At 34.4% G+C, this 26,555-nt stretch overlaps 1 protein-coding gene across 1 annotated transcript; it reads left to right on the top strand.

The window, feature by feature from the left end:
• Nucleotides 1-203: 203 nt before the first annotated feature.
• LOC109082583 (nuclear receptor subfamily 6 group A member 1-B-like) lies at nucleotides 204-25,753 on the top strand. The gene is given in 10 exon segments (XM_042778667.1): nucleotides 204-330; nucleotides 6,266-6,301; nucleotides 15,933-16,160; nucleotides 17,942-17,991; nucleotides 20,504-20,691; nucleotides 22,444-22,650; nucleotides 22,814-23,068; nucleotides 23,179-23,300; nucleotides 23,390-23,542; nucleotides 24,394-25,753. Coding segments are annotated over 10 exon segments (1,419 nt in total). The 5' UTR covers nucleotides 204-266; the 3' UTR covers nucleotides 24,510-25,753.
• The last annotated feature ends 802 nt before the right edge of the window (nucleotides 25,754-26,555 follow it).

The following is a 26,555-nucleotide window of genomic DNA, read 5'->3' on the forward strand; positions in this document are numbered from 1 at the left end:
TGATCCCATATCCTCACATCTAATTGGCCGCGATGCGATTGCTGACCAATCAAAACAAAGCTCTGCCTTGAGGTAAGCGGCAAAAGGAAAAAAAACTGGGAGCCGGCTCTCACTCGACTCGATGCGAGCCGGCTCTTCTGATTCACTACAAAGCATCGGCTCTCAGAGCCGCATCTTTTGCGGATGACACATCACTAGCTCACAGAGGTCAGAGCTCAGAGTGCAGGCGGACCGCGGAGAAACACGCTCAGTTCATCTACGGGAGGATGGAGGTGGAGAACCGACCCAACGGATTTGACTTCTCCAAACGGGACAACTTACTGGGCAGCGGTGAGTTTCTGGTGCTCGTGCACAGTTATGCGGTCTCAGATGAAAATTAAGACGCTTCAGTTACAATTTTGCATTTTATTATAGATTAACGAGGGCATAATTCGGGCAAAGTGTATTGTTTTGCTTTATTGTTTCTCAGAGTATCCTCTCCAGGTTTGTTTTAAATAGTGTAGTCTACTTTTAGAGCTTTCTCAAAGGAATTTGGGTGTTTATGCAATTTGTAGTTTTACCCCTGTATGGAGTAAAATGTGTGTAATGTGATGAATGGACGTCCAGAGCTGGAGTTTGGGGACAGTGAGGTCTTTTAAAGCGCTGCTGAGGAATGTTTTTTATATGCACGTCCGTGAGGAATCGTAAAAGATGAACTTTTGAACTTGAGCGAATTACCCTCGAGCGCCACAAAAACACGTCAATGACAACAAACAAGCAGCTGTAGCATTTTTAATCAGTGAAAATAAATTCATTAAAAAATAACAGATTGTATGTAAAAAAAAAAAATCGTTTACACTGTTTGTTGCAATTTGCAGTCTAAAGATGTTACTCAAAATAAATCATTTAAAAAAAAAAAATTCAGCTATTAATGTAGTTTTATTCAATGTCTATAGTGATTATGACCCTGGATAATGTGAAATTCAATGTCTATAGTGATTATGACCCTGGTAATATGCGAAATAATGTGAAATTTGCAGAAAGTGAATTAATCTCCCTGCTATGTAATTAATCATTGGTTTCTGCTGGTAAAGCGGGCTCATGTCTTCACCCTCTGGAAAGAGGTGTGTCAGATGGACTGGTAATAAGAGAATGATTTAACAAAAATTACTAATGAATAATGTAACATTTAATATGTAAGGACAAATAAAGTACTATACTAGGGCTGCACGATTATGACAAAAATGTAAGGTAAGGATTAAGACATGACACGATTATGACAAAAATCATAATTATATATATATATATAAATTTAATCAGTTAATTTATATGTTACAACATGAAGTACATTTTACGTAATTTTTAAGGAAAAAAAGTTTTACAGTATAAAACTTACATTTGATCAAATGGTGAAGAATGGCTTTATATTTTTTTAAAAAAATTGTTCATGTCATTTTTTTTTGCAAAATAAATAAATAAAGAAATATATATATATTGTTTAAAGAGAGAAAAGCCTGAAGCTTTCAGTCCATGAAGTAGATGCACATACACTCTTAAGATGACCAGCTTGTTTTTAGCGCGCACAAAGGTTGCAAGGACTTCTAGATTTTACAGCTGCATTTCCAGCATCTATTGGGCACAGATATGCACACACACAACACAAACACACATAAACTCAGCATGACAGGTTTCATATTTATAGAACCTGAAACTCATCAATTCAACAGTTATGTTAAGTCTAGCTGATCAGTGTTGCTATAGAAACACTGGATTGGTCACTGCACATACCAGAATACAACTGGATAGTCAACAGCCTTGACCTTTCACTTCTGAGTGACCTTTCTCCTCTCACTGACCTTACAGAGCAGAAGAAGAAAGAGGAAGGAGATGCCAACATGTATGTGCTTTACATGCACATGCATTTAAATACATTTTTACTATAAGAAGTAATTATTTTTTGGAGATTTATATAAATTAGACTTTAAATATCAAGCTAAAAAATAACTCGAATTTCCTCCACTAGTCGTACAATTACTGTGAAAGGGGGTTTGTGTGCATGTGCATGTGTGTGTGTGTGATTAAAGATTTTACCTGTAAGGTTCATTGCCCTTCCCCCACAAATAAACAAACACACAAACACACGTCATAAACGCATAGAAGATAAACTTCCTGTCCTCCCACCCGCACAGGGATCATAAAACCCCCCCTTGCCCTGGCCACTCCATGACCCCTTGTTTTGACCCTCGTGTTGCCATAGAAACCTTGACGGACATGTCGAACAGGTAGATTTTTTCTGCCCCATGAGAGTTTTTGTTTTCCATTAATTTTGCTGTATAAATTGCATTTTTAAAGCAGAAAACCATTATTGCATTTTGAAGGGATAGTCCAGCCAAAAATGAAAATTCTTTTAAATCTCATGTCATTCCAAACCTGTATGACTTTTCTTTCTTCTTTGGAAGACCTGTTTTGAAGAATATTTGTAAATAAACAGCTTCGGTTTCTATTGACTTCCATTGAGTGGTCAAAAATACAATGGAAGTCACCAAGTTACCAACATTCTTCAAAGTATCTTCTTTTGTGTTCAGCAGTCATACAGGTTTGGAATGACTTGAGGGTGAGTAAATGATGACAGAATTTTCATTTTTGGCAGGACTGTACCTTTAAAGGTGTTGGATCTGTGTTTTTGAAATCTTTTAGGTTTCATTTTTATAGATATAACATAAACATCTTAAAAAGATTGCTTAACATCCAGCTTAACATTTTCTGTTCTTTTTCATATTTGAACCAACTCTTATTTTGAAACACTTCTAAAACACCATGCAATAAATTGCTGCCATGCAGAAATTAAAATATGATTCTATTGTAAATCAAGCAATTAGATTTTTAACTTGAAGCTGAAGAAAATGCAAGTAGTTGCTTCTGTGCAAAAGCATGCAAATAGTTCATAATAAATAGATTTTTGATAGATTAGCAAAAATGATGTAAGAGTTATTAATAAACTATGCCATAATCTTTTCTGAGTGCAAAAATCTTTATTACAAATTTTTTAATCTATTTATTACCCATTTATTACTGAAAAATATAGATCACATTAAGTTTATTAGCTTGTTTAAAACACAACGTTTTATATGTGATTCAAGCACACTCTTAAAAAAAAGATTATTGGAATATGTTTCAATATCTCATTGGAATCGGTGTTTTACTTGCAGTTTCTCTGTAGTTATTTGTGATGTTTACTAGCAGTCACTGAGTGAAAATTGTTGCCTTTTTTTTCTTTAAGCAAATCCTAATCCAGATTTTTTCAGTGTATGTAAATCTTAAATTAAGGCCTGAATATGTGTGCAGAGTGTAGATGACCACACATACTCATATGCACACACACATTGTGATGAGCAGAGACCAGGGGGGTCAGCTTGGATCTCATGTCCTAGGATCTGAATGATGAAGCTCTGGAAAATGGAAAATAAATGGATATTCAGGTTACATATCACTACTACATCTGTACAGCTCCCCTCCCGATCCCTCTTTCCTTCCATCAGCCAAGTGGAACAGAAGGCATCTGGGCAGCCTCATCCCTCTCTTCTGCAGGCGGGGGGTGGGGTGTTGGTATGTGTGAGTGTGCTTATACGCATATGCCTCTATACCTGTGTATATGCATGCCTGGACTGTGTGTGTGTGTGTTTGTTTGTCCTATGTGAATACAGGTGGTGCAGCGCAGTATCATTCTGTTTTTTTTAGCTTACAACCTGTTCCATTGCTTCTCATGGACCCCAATTTATGATGTACATATCATATAAATTGTATTTATAAATAAAAATCAACATTGATATTAATATCAATAAATGTACACATTAATAATACATTTTTAAATTAATGTTCTATTATTAAATTGTCACTTAAACACATTTATATAAAATAAATTGTGTATAAAATTAATTGCATTTATTAATATTAATATAAATATATTTAGCATTGTTTGTAAACATTTACATTTTCTATTATTAAATTGTGTTTAAAATGTTTTTTAAATATTAATATCAATATATTTATTTTTATAAAAAACGTTTATTAATGTTGATATATTTATTTTTCATAAAAATGTTTCCATTTGATGACATTAAACTGTCATTTAAATTGTAAATAAAGTACACATTTAGTCAATTTATTTAATATTGTTTATAAAAACATTTTATTTGCCATCATTATATTCATATCACTACATTTTATAATTTAAATTACATTTTACAATAGTAATTTTATAAATATTTTCAGTGACCACAAAGTATTTGCAAACTTTAAAGGCACAAAATGTATGAATTTCAATGCTTTAGATTGAAAATATCATACTAATTAGTATATATTTTGAAAAAAAAAATAAATAAATAAATAATATATATATATATATATATATATATATATATATATATATATATATATATATATTATAAATGTATTTTTATTTCTTGTTTGAATAAAAACATTTGACAAAATTTGACAAAACAATAGCTATACTAAAATTTATATGATAACTAATACACTCTGTTTGCCAAACTTAAGTGCAACATGCAAATGCCACTTTGTTTGATATTTTGCTATTAATTACATAGCACTGTAACAATTACATTGATGTTCAAACATTTGAATGTCTAAAAATTTTTTAGAGCTACTGTATGTGTATATATAACTGAAAAAGACAGTTTAGTAAACCACTAATGGAAATTATAGCAGTACTTCTGGTTTGAAGAGAACCAGCCCTAGATATCTTACCCATTTAACATCATCCAGAAGTTAAATACTGTAGCTTAATGGTCTGAGGAGGGTTGAGTGGGATGGAGTGAGAAAATGTATGACACAGAAAGCAGACGGTGAGCATTTGCTACTGTAGCTCAGTGCCAATGGCCTACAGCCATCACAGATATTAGATTATCTTCAAGGAGCCTGCGGTTGGTGGAGTGCGTGTGTGTTCTGCTCCACCATATGCTGTGGATAGCTGGAGTGTGTGTGTGGAGCCCTGCGTGTGGCAGATCAGAAATCCGCAGCTGTCATCGAGCCAAAGAGATCACACTCATACACACACACACGTGGCACTTTCTGAAGAGGTCGCGGAGGTCACGTCCTGAGGGACAGAAGTGAGAGGACTGGGCAGATGGGTGTATGTGTGTATGAGAAGAAGATAGATAGAGAAAGTGTTGTTTTAAGAAAGAGAGGAGGCTTTGTTTTAAAGCGCTCTTGATGTTTTGTGTGGTACGAGGAACTGCTGTTGTGTGTCCATTATAAGAACATTTTAATGTTCATTATAGCTTGAAATAGATTATGATAGTAGCCGAAATGCCTGCAAACATATTTATTGAAGGAATTTAAGGGGATAGTTCACCCAAAAATGAAAAATTGAAACATTTACTCATCCTCGTGTCACTCAAAACTGTTAAAGCTACTTATAATTTAAAGTCAATTTACCCTTCAGAAAAACAAGCTAAGAAAAGCAGCTAGCTACAAAGAAAGCATTTTTAATGTAAATGATTTAGCAGCAATTATATTCAAAATATTAAAAAATGTCTCAACGACAGACATGGTATTAAACACAAATCCACAAAAAAAAAAAAAAAACCTTTTTGTTTTGGTTAACGAAAACTAAAACTATTAAAAAACTACAAATAGTTTTAAACTGGTGTTGATTGAAATAAAGGTAAAATAAAGTAAAATAAAGTAAAATATATTCATCTATATAGAAAAAATGAACAATTGGAAAATTAAACAAGTTTAGATTGAATTACTAGAATTACTAAAACTGAAATAGATATAAATTAAAGCTAAATAAAAAAAATAAAATGCTAACAAAATTACTAAAATTAAACTAAAAAATTAAATTAAATTAAATTCAAAATATTAATAAATGTTATAATGATAAATAATTAATACTACAATAACACAACAAATAAATCTAGAAAACATTAATTTATAATAATATAATATAAGTCAAAAACAGTTATTACTAGCATTTAGCTAATGATTTCACTTTGATTTATAAATTGTTTAATTGGAACAGTGTGAAAAAAATGATTTACTGAAATGAGTCAGATTTTTGCAGTTTGTAAATCCACAGGCACAATAGATATAGAAACTATTTGTTGATAAGGACAAAAAGCTCATTAACAGATTCCAAAAGTAGAATCATTAATTCTTATGTCTTTTAGAATTTTTTTAAATCTGCTGTATAAATACCAACTTCCTAATGTCCTCTTGTTCTCTTCCCTTCATATCCTCTCACTCTTTCTCTCATCTGCAGGTTTTTATGAAGAGAACTCCCTTCAGGAAGACACAGGTGAGGGAACTGTCTGTGCTTGATCTCCATGCTGACACCTACTCATTTCTGTGCTTTGTGTCTCAAACATATTTTTAGATAATACAGAATAGTGATCATTATATTGTGTAAAATAATCTTTTCTTTTATGTATATATATATATATATATATATATATATATATATATATATATATATATATATAAAAAACATAGTTATGGATAGTACAACATTCTTAAAATGAACCTAAAAATGAACATTTTTTCATCATTTACTCACCCTCAAATTGTTCCAAACCTGCATGAGTTTCTTTCCTCTGTTAAACACAAAGGATGATATTCTGAGGAATGTTGGTAACCATGCAGTTGCTGGTAGCCATTGACTTCCATAGTATTTCTTCCTCTTGCTATGGAAGTCAATGGCAAAATATCTTCTTTATGTTCAACAGAAGAAAATAACTCACACAGGTTTGGAACAGCTTGTGGGTGAATAAATTATTACAGAATGTTCATTTTTGGGTGAACTATCCCTTTAAGAGTTAAGAGTTAAGTCTATTGTGACATTCTGGAATAAAACAAAAAAAGAGGGAATTAAAAAATAGCATCCAGAGTAAAATGTGACTGCAGTACTTAGCTTCAATAGTAGAGCACATCACCAAGCTCTCTCTCTCTCTCTCTCTCTCATTCTCCAAAGCTCTGGTGAAATTGCATCTTTTGGGGGTTAGAATTAGTTCAGGAGCTTCTAATCTTATGTTGCCAACAAATCCTTCTCTGATGCATGCATGCTGTTGTAAAGCTGTACAAGTCAGGGTCAAACATTGTTAGAGAAAGCAGTTGATTTATGTGAGAAACCAATTAAGCCGTAAAGCGGCGGAAGAGCATTCCAGAAGCACACACACACACACACACACACACACACACACACACACATACTGTACACACACATACCGGTGACATCACCTTCACTCCCTGTGGCAGTGGAGTCAAAGTTAGGTCAGCAATCAGGCACCAATATCAAGCAGGGATTGTAGGCATCTAATTGGCTAAAAGTATTTTGGTGATCTGGATTTTTTTTTTTTTTTCTCAATATTATAATATTTAAAGAAATAGTTCACACAAAAATGAACATTTGCTGAAAATTTCCTCAACCTCAGGCCATTCAAGATGTTTGTCCATTAGAACAGATTTTGAGGAAATTACATCACTTGCTCACCAATGGATCTTCTGCAGTGAATGGGTGCCGTCAGAATGAGAGTCCAAACAGCTGATAAAAGCATCACAATAATCCACATGTAATCCACATGACTCCAGTCCAACAATTAAAGGGATAGTTCACCCAAAAATGAAAATTATGTCATTAATGACTCACCCTCATGTCATTCCAAACCCGTGAGACCTCCGTTCATCTTCGGAACACAGTATAAGATATTTTAGATTTAGTCCGAGAGCTTTCTGTCCCTCCATTGAGAATGTATGTACGGTATACTGTCCACGTCCAGAAAGGTAATAAAAACATCTTCAAAGTAGTCCATGTGACATCAGAGGGTCCGTTAGAATTTTTTGAAGCATCGAAAATACATTTTGCTCCAAAAATATCAAAAACTACGACTTTATGCAGCATTGACTTCTCTCCCGGATCTGTTATGAGTGCGTTCACAACACTGCAGTTTAGTGATATCCGGTTCGCGAACGAATCACTCGATGTAACCGGATCTTCTTGAACCAGTTCACCAAATCGAACTGAATCGTTTGAAACGGTTCGCGTCAACAATAAGCATTAATCCACAAATGACTTAAGCTGTTAACTTTTTTAACATGGCTGACACTCCCTCTGAGTTCAAATAAACCAATATCCCGGAGTAATCCATTTACTCAAACAGTACACTGACTGAACTGCTGACCGAGCCAGATAACGAACGAAACATTGACTCGTTCTCGAGTCAAGAACCGGTTGCATCGGTTTTCGGATCACCGGTAGTGATGGGAAGTTCTGTTCTTTTCCGCGAACCGTTTTTTTCGGACAGTTTGATTCAATAAACCGGTTGCTGAAAACGGTTCACCAGTTCTTTTGCGCTCGACGTAATGACTTCATTGGCGATGATTGCCCTTGATTCAAGCCTTCGGTTTACCCGCACTCATAACATTAGCACAGAATCGGTTCAGAATCAATCACCAAAAGAACCAGTTCAGTTCAGACGCGCTGTGTGTCAGTCTGAATCACGCATGCGCAGTATCATCAGCTCCTCGGTTCTCAAACCGGACGCGTCCGACAGAAACGGTTCTTGACTCGAGAACGAGTCAATGTTTCGTTCGTTATCTGGCTCGGTCAGCAGTTCAGTCATAGTACTGTTTGAGTAAATGAATTACTCCGGGATATTGGTTTATTTGAACTCAGAGGGAGTGTCAGCCATGTTAAAAAAGTTTACAGCTTAAGTCATTTGTGGATTAATGCTTATTGTTGAACGCGAACCGTTTCAAACGATTCAGTTCGATTTGGTGAACTGGTTCAAGAAGATCCGGTTACATCGAGTGATTCGTTCGCGAACCGGATATCACTAAACTGCAGTGTTGTGAATGCGCTCATAACAGACCCGGGAGAGAAGTCAATGCTGAATAAAGTCATAGTTTTTGATATTTTTGGAGCAAAATGTATCTTCGATGCTTTAATAAATTCTAACGGACCCTCTGATGTCACATGGACTACTTTGAAGATGTTTTTATTACCTTTCTGGACGTGGACAGTATACCGTACATACATTCTCAATTGAGGGACAGAAAGCTCTCGGACTAAATCTAAAATATCTTATACTGTGTGCCAAAGATGAACGGAGGTCTCACGGGTTTGGAACGACATGAGGGTGAGTCATTAATGACATAATTTTCATTTTTGGGTGAACTATCCCTTTAATGTCTTGTAAAGTGAAAAGGTGCGTGTTTGTGAGAAACAAATCCATTATTATGACTTCAAACTGTCACTTCTGGCCAAAATATGAGTCCATAATACATAATAATACTTCCTCCTGTGTTCTCTCACATCAAAATCCACCCACATATTTTTTTTAGATCTGTTTTGGACTGTTTACGCTTGTAAACGCTGCTTGATTTGTGCATATTTCTCCCTTGATTCAGACAAGAAGACTTTTCCACTGGAGAAAGCAATATTATGGATACATAACTTCAACTTGTTTTGAATTTAAAAGCATCTTAATGATGGATTTGTTTTTTGTTTTTTTACAAACATGCAGTTTTTCACTTAAGTCGTAAATTGATGTACTGGAGTCTATTTTAATTGAGGATTATTGTGATGTTTTTATCAGCTGTTTGGACTCTCATTCTGACGGCACCCACTGCAGAGGATCCATTAGTGAGCAAGTGATGTAATGCTACATTTCTCCAAATCTGTTCTGATGAAGAGACAATTTTAGGGTGAGAAAAGTTTCAGCAAATTTTCATTTTTGGGTGAACTACTCCTTTAATATTATAATTTCTATAGTATTCATAATATTAAAATATTACACAACATTTAATTATTCAGTGTAGTGTCACTCTATGAAAGTATCTGACCACTGAATGCTGCGTTTGACCTGACAGAACAAATATTTTAAACTCCAAGATAGCTGTTTAATAAAAACCAAAAGTGCAGCATTGCTTACCTTACATTTTACACCATCCTGTCCTTGTTGAGTGAAGGTTTGAGAAGTTTATGCTGTTTTTTTTTTTCAGCTAATTTGACATCTATAGGTCAGTATTTTGTCTGTTAGTAGTTTTTCAGGTCTGAAGGTCACAAATATAGTGTCTGAAATGTCTTATCAGATGATGTTCCAGTGTTCCTACTGCAGTTTGCACTCATTGGTCAGTGAGTCGCTCGCATGTTAAACCCAACGACATCAATGAATGTATATCGCAGCCGTAAAAATGAGAAAAGCAGTGATCGGTTTGCTAGGAGAGAGTTGACGTGTAGTAAATGGTAATTTCAGGGCACAGCCAACGGTCGATGGTTTCTTATGCATCCAAACTCACCGACAGCGTTGAATGTTCCCAGAATGCACCAGGTGTGTCTTTGCATATCCCAACCTCAATGTTAAATATTCTGAATCTTATGTAGATTTATCCTTTGATTAAATGCGTGGGTTAGATCACACTGGGAGATTGTATAATTATATGCTGATTTTTTTTTTTTTTTTTTTGCATATAATTATTATCATGTGCTCAGGGAAAGCATATAATTTGAAATACCATGTAAATAGCTTGGTTTCTGAGTGTAGTAGTCATTCCATACTATGGTATATATCAAAATACTGTGGTATTTTTTTATGTGTATCATGATGTTCTTTGGCGCACCCTTTAAATACCATGGTAAATGAATGTTATAACCATTAAGTAGCTGGGTAAATGTAAAAGTACCATGGTATTAGTATGTTTTTTTTATCTATGTACCATGGTATATGGTACATGGATATGATAATCATTCAGTACCATGGTATATAATAAGGTGTCATAATTATATCACAATGCCATAATAGTTCTTGATGCAATACAGGCAATGATTTCTTTTAATATAATAATTAGATTCTAATTAGCAAGGCAGTCACTTGCTTTTCCATATGCAAAATGTATTTAGTAGAACTGGGTCAGTGTCACAATGCATAAAGCTGAACCAACTGAATCAGACAAAAGAGCAGCTGAACTTACAGTGAGAGATGGAGAAAGCTACAAATACATTAAAAGAGAAAGCATAAGAAATTCTTACCTTGACAAATTTACCTTGACTCTCCAGTCGTGTTGACACTAATCAGATAAACAAGACTAGCTGCTTGTCGTCTAAAGAGTTAAATGATAACTGGAGAAATGCCTGCTTCTTCTCTTTCTCGCATGAAGAAACTGCCAAGCTAAACACACATGCTGGATGAGTCACTACAGAGTGAGCATCCTCAGTGTTAGCTTGCTGTATTTGAGATGAACTATATATGACCCAAAAGATGTGCCGCTACGAATTTGGACATGTGCATTAAGTGATGGATTTTGATTGGCTGAGATTCCTGATGCTCTGAAATGGAGCTCTCTGATTGGCTGAGGCTGAGTTCATTTGCATAGACAGAGAGTCAGACAAAAAAAAGTCAAACAGAAAGAGGCGGGAGACTCTTGGGAATAATTGATGAAAGATATAATGATCAAAGAGAATAGAGGAGATGTGGTAGATGGATACATTTCGCCATCGGGCAGTTATCATCTGCTTAATTCATACGGTATGTTACGCTCTGCCTTCAGCTGGGAGCAAAAACACACACCTGTCTAAACACAACAAAACATTTTTATGTGTGTTTGTGAGGTTTTCTTTTTTTTCTACGTTGCATTGAAATTTTTGTCCCTAATCATTCTGGACACTCTAGGGGTGCATTTCCCATAATCCTCTTTGCCTGTGGTGACCCTCTCACACAACATGTGTTAACTAGGTCAATGCACGTACATAGGAACATATAAAGTAACCAGGCATATCTAAAACCCCAAAAAATAGGACTGGGGCTCAAAGACCAATGATCTAGATGCTGGATCCAGTCACACCAGGTTCTTCTGCAGGTTTAAATCCTTCATTCCTTCCAATCAGAAGGAAGACTGATAAGTTACACTCCTCTGTGAAAATGAAATTTACAGCTACACTTTGTAGTGTAAATACCCTTCTAAAGAAGTACACTTTTTGTGAATACTTAATACAGAAAAAATATACTTGAAAAGAATATTCATAAGTGCAAATTTAAAGGGACAGTTCACCCCCCCAAAAAAAAATAATGTCATCATTTACTCTCAAGATTTCCCAAACGTTTATGAGTTTCTTTCTTCCGTTAAACATAAAAGAAGATATTCTGAAGAATGTTGGTAACCAAACAGTTGATGGTAACCACTGACTTCCAAAGAATGGAAAAAATACTATGGAAGCCAATGGGGACCAGAAACTGTTTGGGTTACCAATATTCTTCAAAATATAATAATTTGTGTTGAGCAGAAGAAAGGTTTGGAACAACTTGTGAGTAAATGATGACAGTATAATATAATGTTTACAGACACTTAATTGCATGTTATTTACAATAAAAAAATGTATGATAGTATGTCTAATTCTATATGATACTATGTTTTAATGTGTGTAATAGTTTAAATGCACTGTATATTAAATGCTGTTTGTTTAACCCACTTAAGAAGGACTTAAGTACATCTTTAAATATAATTTTATAATTGAAATATTGTCTTTGAAATGTGTACTGCCGGATATACTGACAAGCATTTATGGTGAACGGAAATATACTTTAATGCAATTTCTATTAAAACTTGTAATTATCAATATGCAATTTAAATCTATAACTATATAAAATATAATTAATTATATTATTTAAATGTAATGTCAAATAACACATCAAGTAATTAATTAGTAAATTTAGTAATTAATGGTAAACTAATATAAATTATTTTCAAAAATTTACATGTTGCTTTAATTTCAAGTTGAGTTTGGTCAACACGTCAAAATAAGTGTACTTTAAAGCACAACAAAAGATTAAAAAATGTACTTTAAAGTAAAACTTAATTTTAAAGTGTACTAAAAGTGTGTATGCAATGGAAGTTTATTTGCTTAAGTACACTTAAGTGGTCTTATTTAATTAATATTATAACCTACAAGTACACTACAAGTGCACATTCAGTACAATTAAGCATGCTTTTTTAAAAGGGTTCAATGTGTTGTTTTAGGTTGGACAAATGTATTGCTATATCACTATAAGTTTAGCATGCACAGTGGTTTGATTATTTAGCCAACCAGCTAAATAAGACTAGAAACCAATATAAAGGATACTTGATTGCTGAAATGTCGATTTTTAAATGTATATTTCTATCAACATCTTCAGCTATTTCAATCTTCAGATACTTTAAGAGTGATATAAACAAGCTAGAAAGATAGCAAGAGACACAGAAGGCTTGTGATTTCCATTGCTTCTGAATGTAGGAGGCAGTAATACACACTGACAGATCTAGAACAGCATGAACGGGGGATAGAGAGAAGTGCAGTGAGAATGACAGAGGGATGTAGGGAAATCAAGGGATATGTTGCTCCTGCTGTGAACTAGATGGGCCGGCATCATCATTACACACTGACTGTGAAATGACTGTTCCTTCTGATCAGCAGAATCACAGGCCTGTTCAGAGTGAAGAGTAGTAGATTACTATATACTATATGCAGTAAGCACTGTGTGCATACTTTGTTTAAACTGCATGTGAAACAGTATGCATTATGCAATGATAAACATTTTAAACACTCATACACTACTTTGTTGGTGCATGACCTCAAAAGTGCTATGAGCACATGCATTCTCATGCCCACCAAGGTTGCATTTATTTGATCAAAAATACATAAAAAATATTGTGAAATATTATTAACATGAGATTGACAGAAACTGTGTCTGTTATGTCCCATTTAAATATCTGCATTTATTTATAGCACATTGACTGGCTGTGTTTTTTAATAGCTGATGCTGATATGTATATCAGAAAAAGTTTTTAATTTAGATTTTAATTCCTTAAAATCAAACATAAAACCAGTTAAGATGGAAATAAACTACACTGGTTCGACTGCTGGTCTATAATATTGTCAAAAAAAAAAAAAAAGATTGAAATTTGCATACTGTATGCTGATTTTATTATGCAAACTTTGAACAATGATATGGTTAATTTCATATTATTATTATATGCATTTAAAATGGTTTTGTTCTCCCTGCTGTCTGAGTCTGATCAGTACGTTGACTGATTTCTAGGATGCAAACTTGCAACCCACCACTTTTATTGTATTATTTCTACCTCATTCTATCTCTGACAGAATGTGATGCAATTTTTTTTTTTTTTTTTTTTTTTGCATAATGACAGTGATGCCAGTTTTTTAGCCTGTGGGTGATTAAAAAAAAATCCTATTATTGCTTTTATTTAGACATCCGACACATTGGATTGAGTGAGAGAGAGAGCGGATGTTTGTGTTCATGTATGCCACCCTGTTCAATTTTAAAAATGTGCGTTCCATAGTTGGCGTTGGCTATAAAGTTTGACCTGGGTTTGACCCAATCTACACAATACTGTGCCCTTACAACACATGGCCTTCTTGAGGGTTGTAAAATGGCTCTAGAGTTCAGGGTTAGGTTGAGTGCTTTCCGTACTGTTTATGACACTCAGGCTTTTAGAAGACCTTTCCGTGACCCCGACACTCACCTGCTCCCTCTACAGTTCACCAGCATTTTTGAGAAACCAACATGTCTGCCAAGTTTAGCCGAATAATTTCTGTAACTCAGTTCATCTGGGCAGTTAAAACTATTGATAGATTGATTTGGATAATAATCGCAAAGATCGTATGTGGAATTGTACATATTCTTAATATCAGTCCAACTGTGAGACTGTGTGATATTGTTTAAATATAGATTTCAATCAATTGTCTCACTTTCTATGTGTCTCATCCCCTTTCCTGTCAGCTCTGTCTCTGTGGTTTGTAGTGAAATCTGGGTCACGCTGCATGATGCTGTAAGTCATCTCAAATGCACAGTGAGACTGCAGAAGATTCCTGGCATGTGTGTGGGTCGCTATATTTGCGTAATCCTGCTCTCTGTTGCACTGTGATTTAGATAAGAACTTTTAGAACTTTATTTAACTTTATAAATTTGAGATTAGAATGATTTCGACAGCTCAGTAAACTTAGATTAACCTACTATCAGACGTCACAGAGATAGCTGTGTGTGTCATTCTTGTTTTCCTGTTCTTAATATCAACGGAAAAGGTTGTCAGATTATGTTTGCAGATATATTTATATCCCATTGACTGATGCTGCTATGTATATCAGAAAAAAATTCTAACCCTTTTTCTTTTATTCATTAATACAAAAAAAAAAATTTATACATTCTAATATCATAAATTATTTTATTTTTAATTTTTATAATTTAATTTTATTTTTATATATTTATATTAAATAATATTTAATAAATCCAATACTAAACATATATTACATTTAAATATAATTTATATTATATAAAATTAATTTTACTTATTACTAATTACTAATGTATTTTAGTAATAGCATGAAATCATGTATTTTGTTACTTTTATATACTTCACTTTATTGTTATTTCATTATTTTTAGATTTTATTTTCTTTAACAGAACTATTTTAATTTAATTTAATAATGCATTAAAACAACATTAAATATAATACTGTCATCTATTTATATATTACATGTTTAGATTTTATTTTATTTAAATTTTATTGTATTTGAATACTATTTGCAAACAAAATTATATATTTTATTACTTTATTTATTTACATGTTTTTAGATTGTATTTTCTTTTATCAATATATTTATAAAATCAAAGTATTAATGTATCTGTTTTAAATGGCATTTTTAGTTTTTTAATAAGGTATTATTTAGTAGATTATTCATGTTTTATTGTACATCTGATAACCTTAGCAGAACTCATACACATTTACGTAGCTATCTAAATAAGGACGTACCATAGACTTCTATTGTTTTAGACAAAGCTGATATTAATTACTATGGACCTCCCTGTTAATTTCGAAAATGAGGCCTCACTCTTAGATTGGTCTGTACTTAAATCACATCTCTCTTTCTTTCTCTGTAGAGGACAGCGGTGAGCGCTGGTGTCTGATCTGTGGGGACCGGGCATCCGGGCTGCACTATGGCATCATTTCCTGTGAGGGGTGTAAGGGCTTCTTCAAACGCAGTATTTGCAACAAGCGCATCTACCGCTGCAACAGGGACAAGAACTGCCAGATGTCCCGCAAGCAACGCAACCGCTGTCAGTACTGCAGACTGCAGAAATGCCTTCAGATGGGAATGAACCGCAAGGGTGAGAGAAACACGAGCAACACACAACCACACACACACACACAGGTGATGATGATTCAAACCAGCAGATTTTGTCCTGATTAAATCCAACATGCTTACATTCATGGGCATGTTAACATACACACCTGTGCTTAAGAAATACAGTGACAAACCTATTTAAATCAAGGATGTTATTGTTATTATTAAAACAAAACTTGATTAAAAATAAAACATTAATTAATAAGATCTAATAATAATAATATATGAATATAAAAATAATATAATTAAAAAATAACAATGTAATATAATTTATATTAATTCTAATTCTAGTTTATTATCAAAAATAATATAATTTATGTATAAATGAAAATTTTATTTTGTAAATAAAAACACATTTTTATCATCATCATAATCTAAAAGAAAATAAAAATAACCATGATTTCTTTTTAGTTTAGGTTTTTGATGCTAAAAATATGATAAAACTTTAGATCTTTAAAACTTGGCTATTAATCAGCTAAAACATCCTTTTATCCTCTGCTTTGTCCTTGTTTTTTCTTATCTTTACCTGTTATTTTTCTTTTTCTTTCTCCTTTTTCACACACATCCATTCAGAATTACAATTTCACCCTAATTATGCAGCACACCTTTTGTATAAACACAAAAACAAAATGTTCAAGGTTTATGCACTTTTTAGTATTTATTTACGTCTTAACTAGCCCCTCTCATCTGCTCTTTGATGCTTAGAAGCAGATATCTGATTTTTCTTCTATGTAAATGAAGAGATATAGATCAGAGTTTGATTGGGCATGCCTGAAGAAAAAAATGCACAGAAATCAGATAGTAGATCTGGGTTGCGATGCTGATAACGGATGATTTCTTGATCCAGAGCATGCTGTCCCTGTCTGTCTGTTTCTCTCTCTCTCATACACATAAACATGGAAATAACACACATTTTCTAGGTTTTAGCCTACGAAAAACACTGTTGATTGTGCTTGCCTGCGGTTTACACCAGAGGGAGCTGTTGGTATTTATTGCTCGATCAACCATCAACTTCCTCTTTCATCCCTCTGGCAATATTTGATTTACAATACTGGCAACCTGCTTATATGCTGTATAATGCATTACATTAAGGTATACCAATGTGGGTCATTTTTAAATCAAGTTTATGTAAAAAAAAAAAAAGATATATCTTACATTTTTGCAGCCCCATTGAGAAATCAGTCCAAAAAGAGACGTTAAAAAGCTTGGTTGATCTTGCCAGTTAATTTGTCAAATTGAACATATAACAACATAATGAGAGAATTGCACTGATGCATATATTTGAGATGTGCTCGTATTGTGCACATTCTGGAAAATAATAATAAATCATACAGTATTTAATACAAAAAACACTATGCCAATGGGGCTGTCAAATGATTGTCAAATTGAATCAAAATAAAAGTTTTGTTTACACATAATGTATGTGTACAGGGTATATTTTTTATGTATATATAAATACACACACATAAATGCATAGAAAATATTTACAGTATATACATTTATATTCTTATATTTGATATATTTATATCTGGATTTAAATATATAACATAAACATATTCTTCTTAAATATATACATGCATGTGTGTATTTAATATATACATACAAAAATACACCGTATGCACACATATATTATGTAAACAAATTTGGATGTGATTAATCATGATTAATCATTTGACAGCCCTAATATATACTGAATGTTTTTGAAATAGTATTTGTAGTATGGAAGTATGCAGTCCAAAACATAACTTTTTATCTCTTTTTCAGCAATCAGAGAAGACGGGATGCCAGGAGGGAGAAACAAAATGATTGGGCCTGTACGGGTAAGAAAATTGTGGTTGGGGGGTTTACGTAGCTGTAGGATATCGCCAAGTTAGGGCACGAGGGGGATTGCCAACAAAAAAAAGGTTTTATTTTACTCAAAAATAAGCAAAAGGTCTCAGTTACAAATAAATCAAAAATAAGGGTCTCAACAAAATTAGTCCCCTAGCTAGACTTTAATAAAGTAAACAAAAACAGTTTTAAAATATACGAAACTAAGAAGAACTGAACAAAACAAAACTAACTCCCCAAATGAGACAACAGAAACTGTATTTATCACAGACGGTGAGCTCACTTTAAACAAGACAGGGGAAAACATACAATCAACACTTTTAAAAACCCACAAATTAGTTACAAGTTATCTAATCAAAGTAAATAGATAAACAAACAAAACAATAATAATTTTTTTAAATAGTTAATACTAAAAATAAATAACCATTATTTCATTGACATAGCATCAGTTGGTTTTCCAGTGGAATGCTTCAGACCATAAATATTGACCCGCACGCGCCTCATGTTTTGTGTCAAACCGCGCGATGACGGAAAGACGCACACCTGAGTCAACGCTTCATCCAACCTCCATGCCCACGGTAACTTCAACTCAAATAGCACAAAGATAAGAAACAGAAATAGTGCAAGCCAGTAAGTGGTGCACTCCAAAAAAATTGAATACTAAACATGTTACATAAAGAATTCTATTTGTCAAACAAAATGCTGTTTTTCTTATTGAACTTTCTAATCATAAATCCAGAATTCTGAATAAAAAAAAGGAAGAAAAATCATCAGTATTTCCACAAAAGTATGTACACAGCAATTCTGTTTTCACCCTTTCTTGAACATCAACACCCCCTCCCTCAGCATATGGATAGAACGATTTCTGACATTGGATCATGTGACAGTGAACCGGAAGACTGCATAGAGTACCATGATGCTGAACATTGGTATCAGCCTTTGCCATCACAGGAAAGCTAAATGAACAACTTTCAAAGTAGGTAATATTCAAGGAGTAGGGCCCTAAAAAGATGGAGTTCTTTCCTGTTAAATGGTCAATATCCACTAGGGCCTTCAGTTCTTTCCCGTTTACGGTCACCGTCTTGATCTTGTAACAGTACCTTTGGTTTTGGTTCTTTGCTGCGCTGCCTCTGATAAACAAGCAGTTAGTTTAGAGCATTTTGTGGCACTTGTGTGGCCCTTTGTCCGCAAAAACATGAAAAAAATGTTTATGCCGTCTAACCAACCCAAACCGGTTTCCTGTGGAGTGTGTCGGGAGTCACTACCAGTGTCCATCATATTCTTTTTTCTTGCAGCCACAAAGACATCAGCTAATGACGCGGCATCCGCTGCGGTCCTAGGGTCCCGTTCCCGGGACCCAGACCTGGATTCAGAGAGAAAGCAGCGAAGATACTGTTCTAGAATTCAGTTTCACCCACACTCTTCGATGGTTTTTTCTCTCTAATCACCATAGAGTTCTTCGCCTTATGCAGTTCGGACTCTCGGATACTAGACTCTAAGGAGCGAAACCTTGTCTATAGGTCTCTGCACTGATATCGTATTTAATGAGGATGTTTCCTCTCGGTACAATCATCACAATATCCATATTAAACATATGAGCTGCTTTGCCAGATTAACGGAAAGTGAAAAGCCATGGATGGGCCAGCGAGCTGTGGCGATTCGCTCAAAAGTTGTAAAAAATGCTCTTGATACAAACAGAAAGCTTGGTCCTAATCAACATTAGGGTCTCTCTCTTGTCTTATTAGTATGTATACAGGCAAGATAATCTAAATATAGGAGTAAAGGAGGGATACGAGCCTGCAACCTCAGTCTGTATGTGAATGAGATGGAGAGCACAGTCGCTCCTGTTCTCCATTGTGTCCTCGCTGCCTCCCGTCCTTGTTATATGCACTAAATCACCCAATGTGGTTTATTGCTGCCTTGTCCCCATCATTTTTATAGTCCCTCTCCTCATTCTAGCAAGCTGAATTTTCTTTGTCATTCATTCCTCACATATAATTAAACAAGAGGGGGGAAAAAAAAACAAACCTGTTTAAAAAAACACAATCACGACACAGGATTGCCAACAAAAAAAAAAGGGTTTATATCGCTTTCAGTCCGAATTGTTCGCTAGATGACAAAAACCCTTTAATTCAATATAACGATCCCCTCCCATATCTAATTTATTTTATTATATAATTAACTAAAACAAAAAAAAAAAAATAACAATACAACATTACACTCCAACAAAACAATCTCAACTCAAATCAAACCAAACCGCACTGAACTAACCCAACCCCATACTTCACATGGAATGCTCAACAATATTGACTGCAGCTTTCATTCACAGCAAACCGCGATGACGGGTATTGACAACGCCATTCTCCATCCTTTATTTCCCAGAAATAGTAACAACGCAAGCGGCGTTCTAAACCAACACTAACATGCATGCATTCAAACACTGATTTTCTCTACATAAAACCTTAAATCTCTAAATCAAATATGAATAGATCTCAGCTGGAAATGAGATCGAATGAATGCGAACCCTTATCAATGTCTGGCCAGGAGTTTTTTTAGGGCAAAGAAAGGAGCTGAAAAAACTCCATATCAGATACGTGGAGCCACGGCTACAGTAACCACAGTTCACCTGGCAACAGTATCTCCGAGGGCGGTCAAACCTTATCTTTTTCCACGCTGTCAAGCAGGTGTGACCCGAATGAGATGTTCGAAGGCTTTTACACACGGACGCACAGACCTGTGTCTGTCCTTTTCATATGCAGGGACAAATGGCTTTGATTAAATTGAATTAGGAGATGTTTGTAAGTTGTTCAGTCCGTTTCATTCTTCTCCACAAACAACAGTGCAACAAAAATTTTTTTTTTATAAAAAAAATCAGAAAAAAAGAAAAATAAATGCTCAAAAACTAACCAAATAATATAACAAACATTAATTAATAGATTAAATAAGATAAAGAGATGTTTAAAAATTCAAAAGTTTATACTAACCCTATCACCCATAAAAGCACCACACACCACTATTGACACAATATAAACAAGATAATCAATAGATCTTATTGAGCTGAGTGCCTATCCAAGCACCCCTCATCGCTATTGATTTTGTTTATATGCTATACATTCAAACATGAGTTTATTGATCTCGCTGGAGGAGATCGAACGAATCATCATGCATTCATCACTGATTTTCTCTATTTCTCTCTGTGTAGATCTCGCTGGAGGAGATCGAACGAATCATGTCTGGCAGGAAAAAGAAGGAGCTTTGGGACCACGGCTACAGTAACCACAGTTCACCTGGAAACAGTATCTCCGACTGTCAAGCAGGTGTGACCCGAATGAGATTTTCGATATATATTGTGGCAGGTTATTCCACACGGGCAAAAAGTGGAAACAAGACAAAAAGTGGAAACAAGAAGATAAGTCAAAATTGATGCTATTTTCATAATGACAAATGTTTAAATCCCTTTCATTTAAATAAAATTTGTGTTGTGGAACGTATATATGCTATATGATACAAGATAAGGAGGCTCACAAAATTGGTGCTATTTTTACTGTTTAAATTTTTTATATATAAATTTTTTCATAATCTTTAAAAAAAAAAAATTGTGTTATTAATGAAATTCATACTACAACAAACATATACAAATAAAAATCAAATTCATAATACAACAAAAATAATCAATTCAACATGAAACACTCAAAGTTGATGCTATTTTTAATTCACTGTCACAAATAATACAAATGTTTGCTTTCATAATTAGCTTTTTAATTAAATATAATCTTTGTTCCACCTCTGAAACAACTTTCCTTTTTTTCCAGCATCATCTTATTCTTCGGTCCTTTCCATAAATAGACACTTTTCACCATCTGGTCAACTCCTAATGGATTAAATGCTATAGATAAAATAATATTCACTTTTAAATATGTGACAGAATTTAAAATTGTTGCAAATCAGAGTTATTATCGTTACCTAAAAATCAAAAAAAAAAAAATTGTTACTTTATTTAAAAGTTAAATGAAATATATATAGAATACTTAAAATTATTTTATTTCATCTAGTTGCCAAGGCAATATTTCCCATTTTTGTTTAGTTGAAGTTGAAGTACTAAAATAACTAAAACTAATAAATTAATAACTTTATAAATATTATGTAGATATATTTTGTAAAAAAAAAATGAAATAAAAATAGTAAAAACACAACAAAATTAATAAACTTAAAGAAAATTTTAAAATAAACTAAAAAGAGAAAATATAAAAATAATACCTAATTCAAAATATGATCAAAACATATAATAGTATATCAATGATACTAAAATTACACTGTTGCAAATGCTGTTTCATGTTGACTTTTGGCTTTTATATCAAATTCCATTTATGTGCTAAGAATGCTTTTGCATATAAGACATGTATGATGTATAATTTCCTTTCTTGTTCGCTGTGCAGCCGTTCTGTGGATGTGAGCACATACCCTGTGTCCTGTAGAGATCAGTGCAGCAGTCCTAAGCTGACACACTCTTTCCTGTTGTGTAAATATCCTTTACCGCCCTCTACTGGCAGCAGCCTGAAGGCGCAATCGCACACACTGTCAGCCCAGCTACTCGCTGCTGAAGATCTCACACCTCTCACTACACCCATGGTCATAGAAGAGGGGTAAGACTTGTTCCATTGCTACATCAATTCTATATTACCCTGCCTTCAACACATAATGGAAAAGGTTTTCATTGTTCTTTTAGGGGGGCATTTACATATAAAGTCTTAAAGACGCTGAAGCAAAAGCAGCCTGTTTAATTCTAAGGTTCTGTAATTTATTCAGGTATAATGTGACTCAGTCGGAGCTGTTGGCTCTGCTGTGCCGTATAGCTGATGAGCTGTTATTCAGACAGATTGTCTGGCTGAAGCGTTTACCCTTCTACAGCAATCTGTCCATCAAAGACTGCACTCGTTTACTGGGGGCTTCCTGGCATCAGCTCATCCTGCTCTCCTCGCTCACTGTGCACAGCAGACAGATACTGGGAGAACTGGCCAACATCACACACCAGTACACACCGTCCAGCCTAACATTACAGGGGTGAGCTAAATGTGTATGAACAGTAGTGATCTGTAATGCACAGTAACTGCACCCACTGTAAAATCTCATTGGTCCAAAATATCTATGAATGTATACATGTGTGTATGCAGGTTTGGTGAGGGTGCTATGGAGGTCATGGAGAGTTTAAATTTTCTCTTCCGTAAGTTTCATCAACTAAATATCAGCAGCGAGGAGTACAGCTGCTTAAAGACCATCACCCTGCTCAATCAAGGTAATACACACACTACACTAACCTTGATTTACACTGAGATCTTCGCAGTGATAGCGGATGTGTGTAATTTGAGTGTGTGTGTGTTGTAGATATGGCAGGTTTGTGCAACACGTCCACACTGGAACAGTTGAGTGAACGTTACTGGTCCGTGTGTCGTGACCTGACAGAACGACTCCACCCTCGTCGACCCAAACGCTTCTCTGACATCATCACCTGCCTTTCCGAGATACGCCACACCTCAGGTGTGTATCCGTATAATACCAGACGGAAACTGCATGAGAGAGTGAATAAACCCAAAAAGATGAATTTTTCTTAAATTGTTCAAAAGTTTGGGGTCAGTACAATTTTTTGAAATTATAGAGTAATAGAGTAGTATATAAATAGAAATTAATACTTTTATTCAGCAAGGATGCATTAAATTGATCAGAAGTGGCAGTGAGGGCATTTATAATGTTACAAAAAAATATATTTAAATAATATGTTTTTTTAACTTTCTGTTCATCAAAGATTCCTGAAAAAATATCACAGTTTTCACAACAATATTAAACAGCACAACTGTTTTCAACATTGATAATAAGTATGGAGTATTGATGCTGAAAATTCAACTTTGGATCACAGGAATAAATTACATTTTAAAATATATTCAAATAGAAAACTGTTTTTTAAACTGCAATAATATTCCAAAATTTTACTGTATTTCCACTCCAATTGATTGCAGTCCTGGTGAGCATAAATATAAATAAATCTTACAAAATGTTTGAACAGTGATGTGTTTTAAAGCTACAGTTCACTCAACTCAACCACATTTTGCTCCAAATCTTTATGATTGTCAGCAGCATACAAATGATGATGTTCACAGCTTATTTCCAGCGTTAAGTGGAAAACATTTTTAGCTTCAAATTAATTTAATCCACAAATCACTGCAACACAATATTTCAGACTTGGTGTGAAGTATTTCATAGAGATTTATTATTTCCTATTTAAAATCTTGTTGCGCATCTACTTCATGATACTACATGAATACACAGTTTGAATGTGCAACAGTTAGCCAATCAAAATGTAGCTCGGCTAATTATGTCATTATTGGTTATAGGTAAGATGATGGCCATTCCACTGGAGCAGCTCCCACTGCTGTTTAAGGCGGTACTGTACTCCTGCACAACCAATCAAAACCCCTGGCTTGCCAACAGCTCCACCTTCAAGACATAAGCCATGACTCCAACTTAGTGTTTTAGTTGTTTTTCCCCAAATGTATTTATTACATGACAAAGTTGAATGTAAAACTCTTGACAGATTTGTGTGTGATTTCGAAGTGCACCAAATGTAGCGATTTACCAAATTAGATTTCAAGATGCCTGTAAAGATTAACTCAGGAACAAGCCTTTGGAAAACCACAAACTCTTTGACCATTGTGTTAATGATCAAAATGAAAAGAAAAACCACAAATGAACACACTGCAAGCCATTGTTGAATAATGCAGCCTCTGGCTATGATATGAAATGTCCTTGTGTTACAGGATGTCACTGATAAAATATGCCTGATAAAATAGTGAAGATGCCAAGGTGCTGAATTTCATTCAAAAAAATAATGTTTCTTATTCAGATTATAGCTACATTTGAGCTTTAGAGGTTTAAATAGTCAAAATGATCATCTGCAGCTCACAAGTTTGAGTACCAAAGCTGAGTGTGCCACATTATACATGTTTTTGACCATAGTTTTTTCAGGATGGAGACTTCCGGTAATGTTTGAGCCAGTCGCCGGGGTAACGAAATGCAATAAGCACACTCTTTATCCCAGGTGTGTGTGTGTGTTACATGTGTGATTTCCTCTCACACGTGTCTTCAAAGAAGTGTGAATGCTTGAACAGGGTTTATGTGTTTGTATTTTGGCGTAGTTGTAGTTTTGTTGGAAATATAATTCCTCATTGTTTTGATCATTTTATTCCTGTTTTTGAACGTTATTATGTGTTTTACCTGTTACCAGATGAGCCATTTCTCAGGAAGGCCAGAGGGTTGAGTTTAATGAAACTTCATCGTGTTGTACAGACGAACATTCCAAATATTACTAAACATTGGAGGAATTTCATGTGGTTTTAACTCTTTGAAAGTTTACATTTCTGTTTTTGCCGCAGCAGCAGACAATGAGAGGGTAGAGTATAGCGACACGCTCGAGGATAGCATGCGTGGGTCGCTCTGATAGATAGCGGAGGGGGGGGGGTAATCATTTTCTTTGTGCGTGCCATGTTTCTCTGTTTTTTTACCATCTGAGGCCTTGAAGTGCATCTGTAGTTGATGATATAAAGACCGGGTGGCAAACGGACTGTATCGCTCAGCTGTCTGTCCTTCTGTTGATATTCATTGTTCATCTGTTTAGAATCGTATTTTTCTTCTCTGCATTTGAATGTTTACAGCATGTAAAATGACATTGTACTTATTTTTGTTTCATAAAGATGGCCTGATAAACATGTCTCTGTGTGTTAATTTATCATCAGTGTCTCTGTTTGGTCTTCTTCGGTTCTGAGGCCTTGCAGATCCTAACATGCTCTATATGACTATGGCCATCTATGTGCTAAATGTTGACAAATTTCTCTAGTCTATGTACACATGATTTACATTCATTATCTTCTGGAAAAATGGAACAAAATTATTGATGACTCACCCTGCACCACACAGATTTCTGTCCAATCAAATGCTCTCTGCAATGTATATGCCTCTCCCCCAATACCACCTCCAGTCAAATAACATTAAAGAAAATGCTTATCACAGTTGAGAAAAATAGCAGCATTTCTTAAGATTTATTTGAAGATTTGTAAAAAGGCAGGAAAATACAGCTTGTGTGAACTTTGAGATCATACTAAGACAGGATCGGCCAGTTTTAAGATTGATAAAGGATCAACTGCTTCGGTAAATCATCTGATGGTGAGCAACTAGCTAACATGCTTCTGTCCTATATACTATATTAGTGGATATATACAGGAAGGAACTGCAGCATGTATTTTTGTACAGTCAGTTAAACTCAGCATTTGTTGCTTGTCACATTTGTGAAAAATCCCAAAATGAATTTACCACTCAGTAAATTTAATGCAACGTAAAATTAGTATAAAACAGAAACATAACAGAAAAATTTGCTGTCCACCATAGAGTACAACAGTTGGGTCCCAATCATAAATAATTAATTAATTAATAATAATGTAATTAATTTTTACAAAGCACTGTGGATAATGGAATCGAGTCACTCTCCCTATGTTCACAAACT

This window comes from Cyprinus carpio, chromosome A21 (genome assembly GCF_018340385.1).
Source record: "Cyprinus carpio isolate SPL01 chromosome A21, ASM1834038v1, whole genome shotgun sequence".
Lineage (NCBI taxonomy): Eukaryota > Metazoa > Chordata > Actinopteri > Cypriniformes > Cyprinidae > Cyprinus > Cyprinus carpio.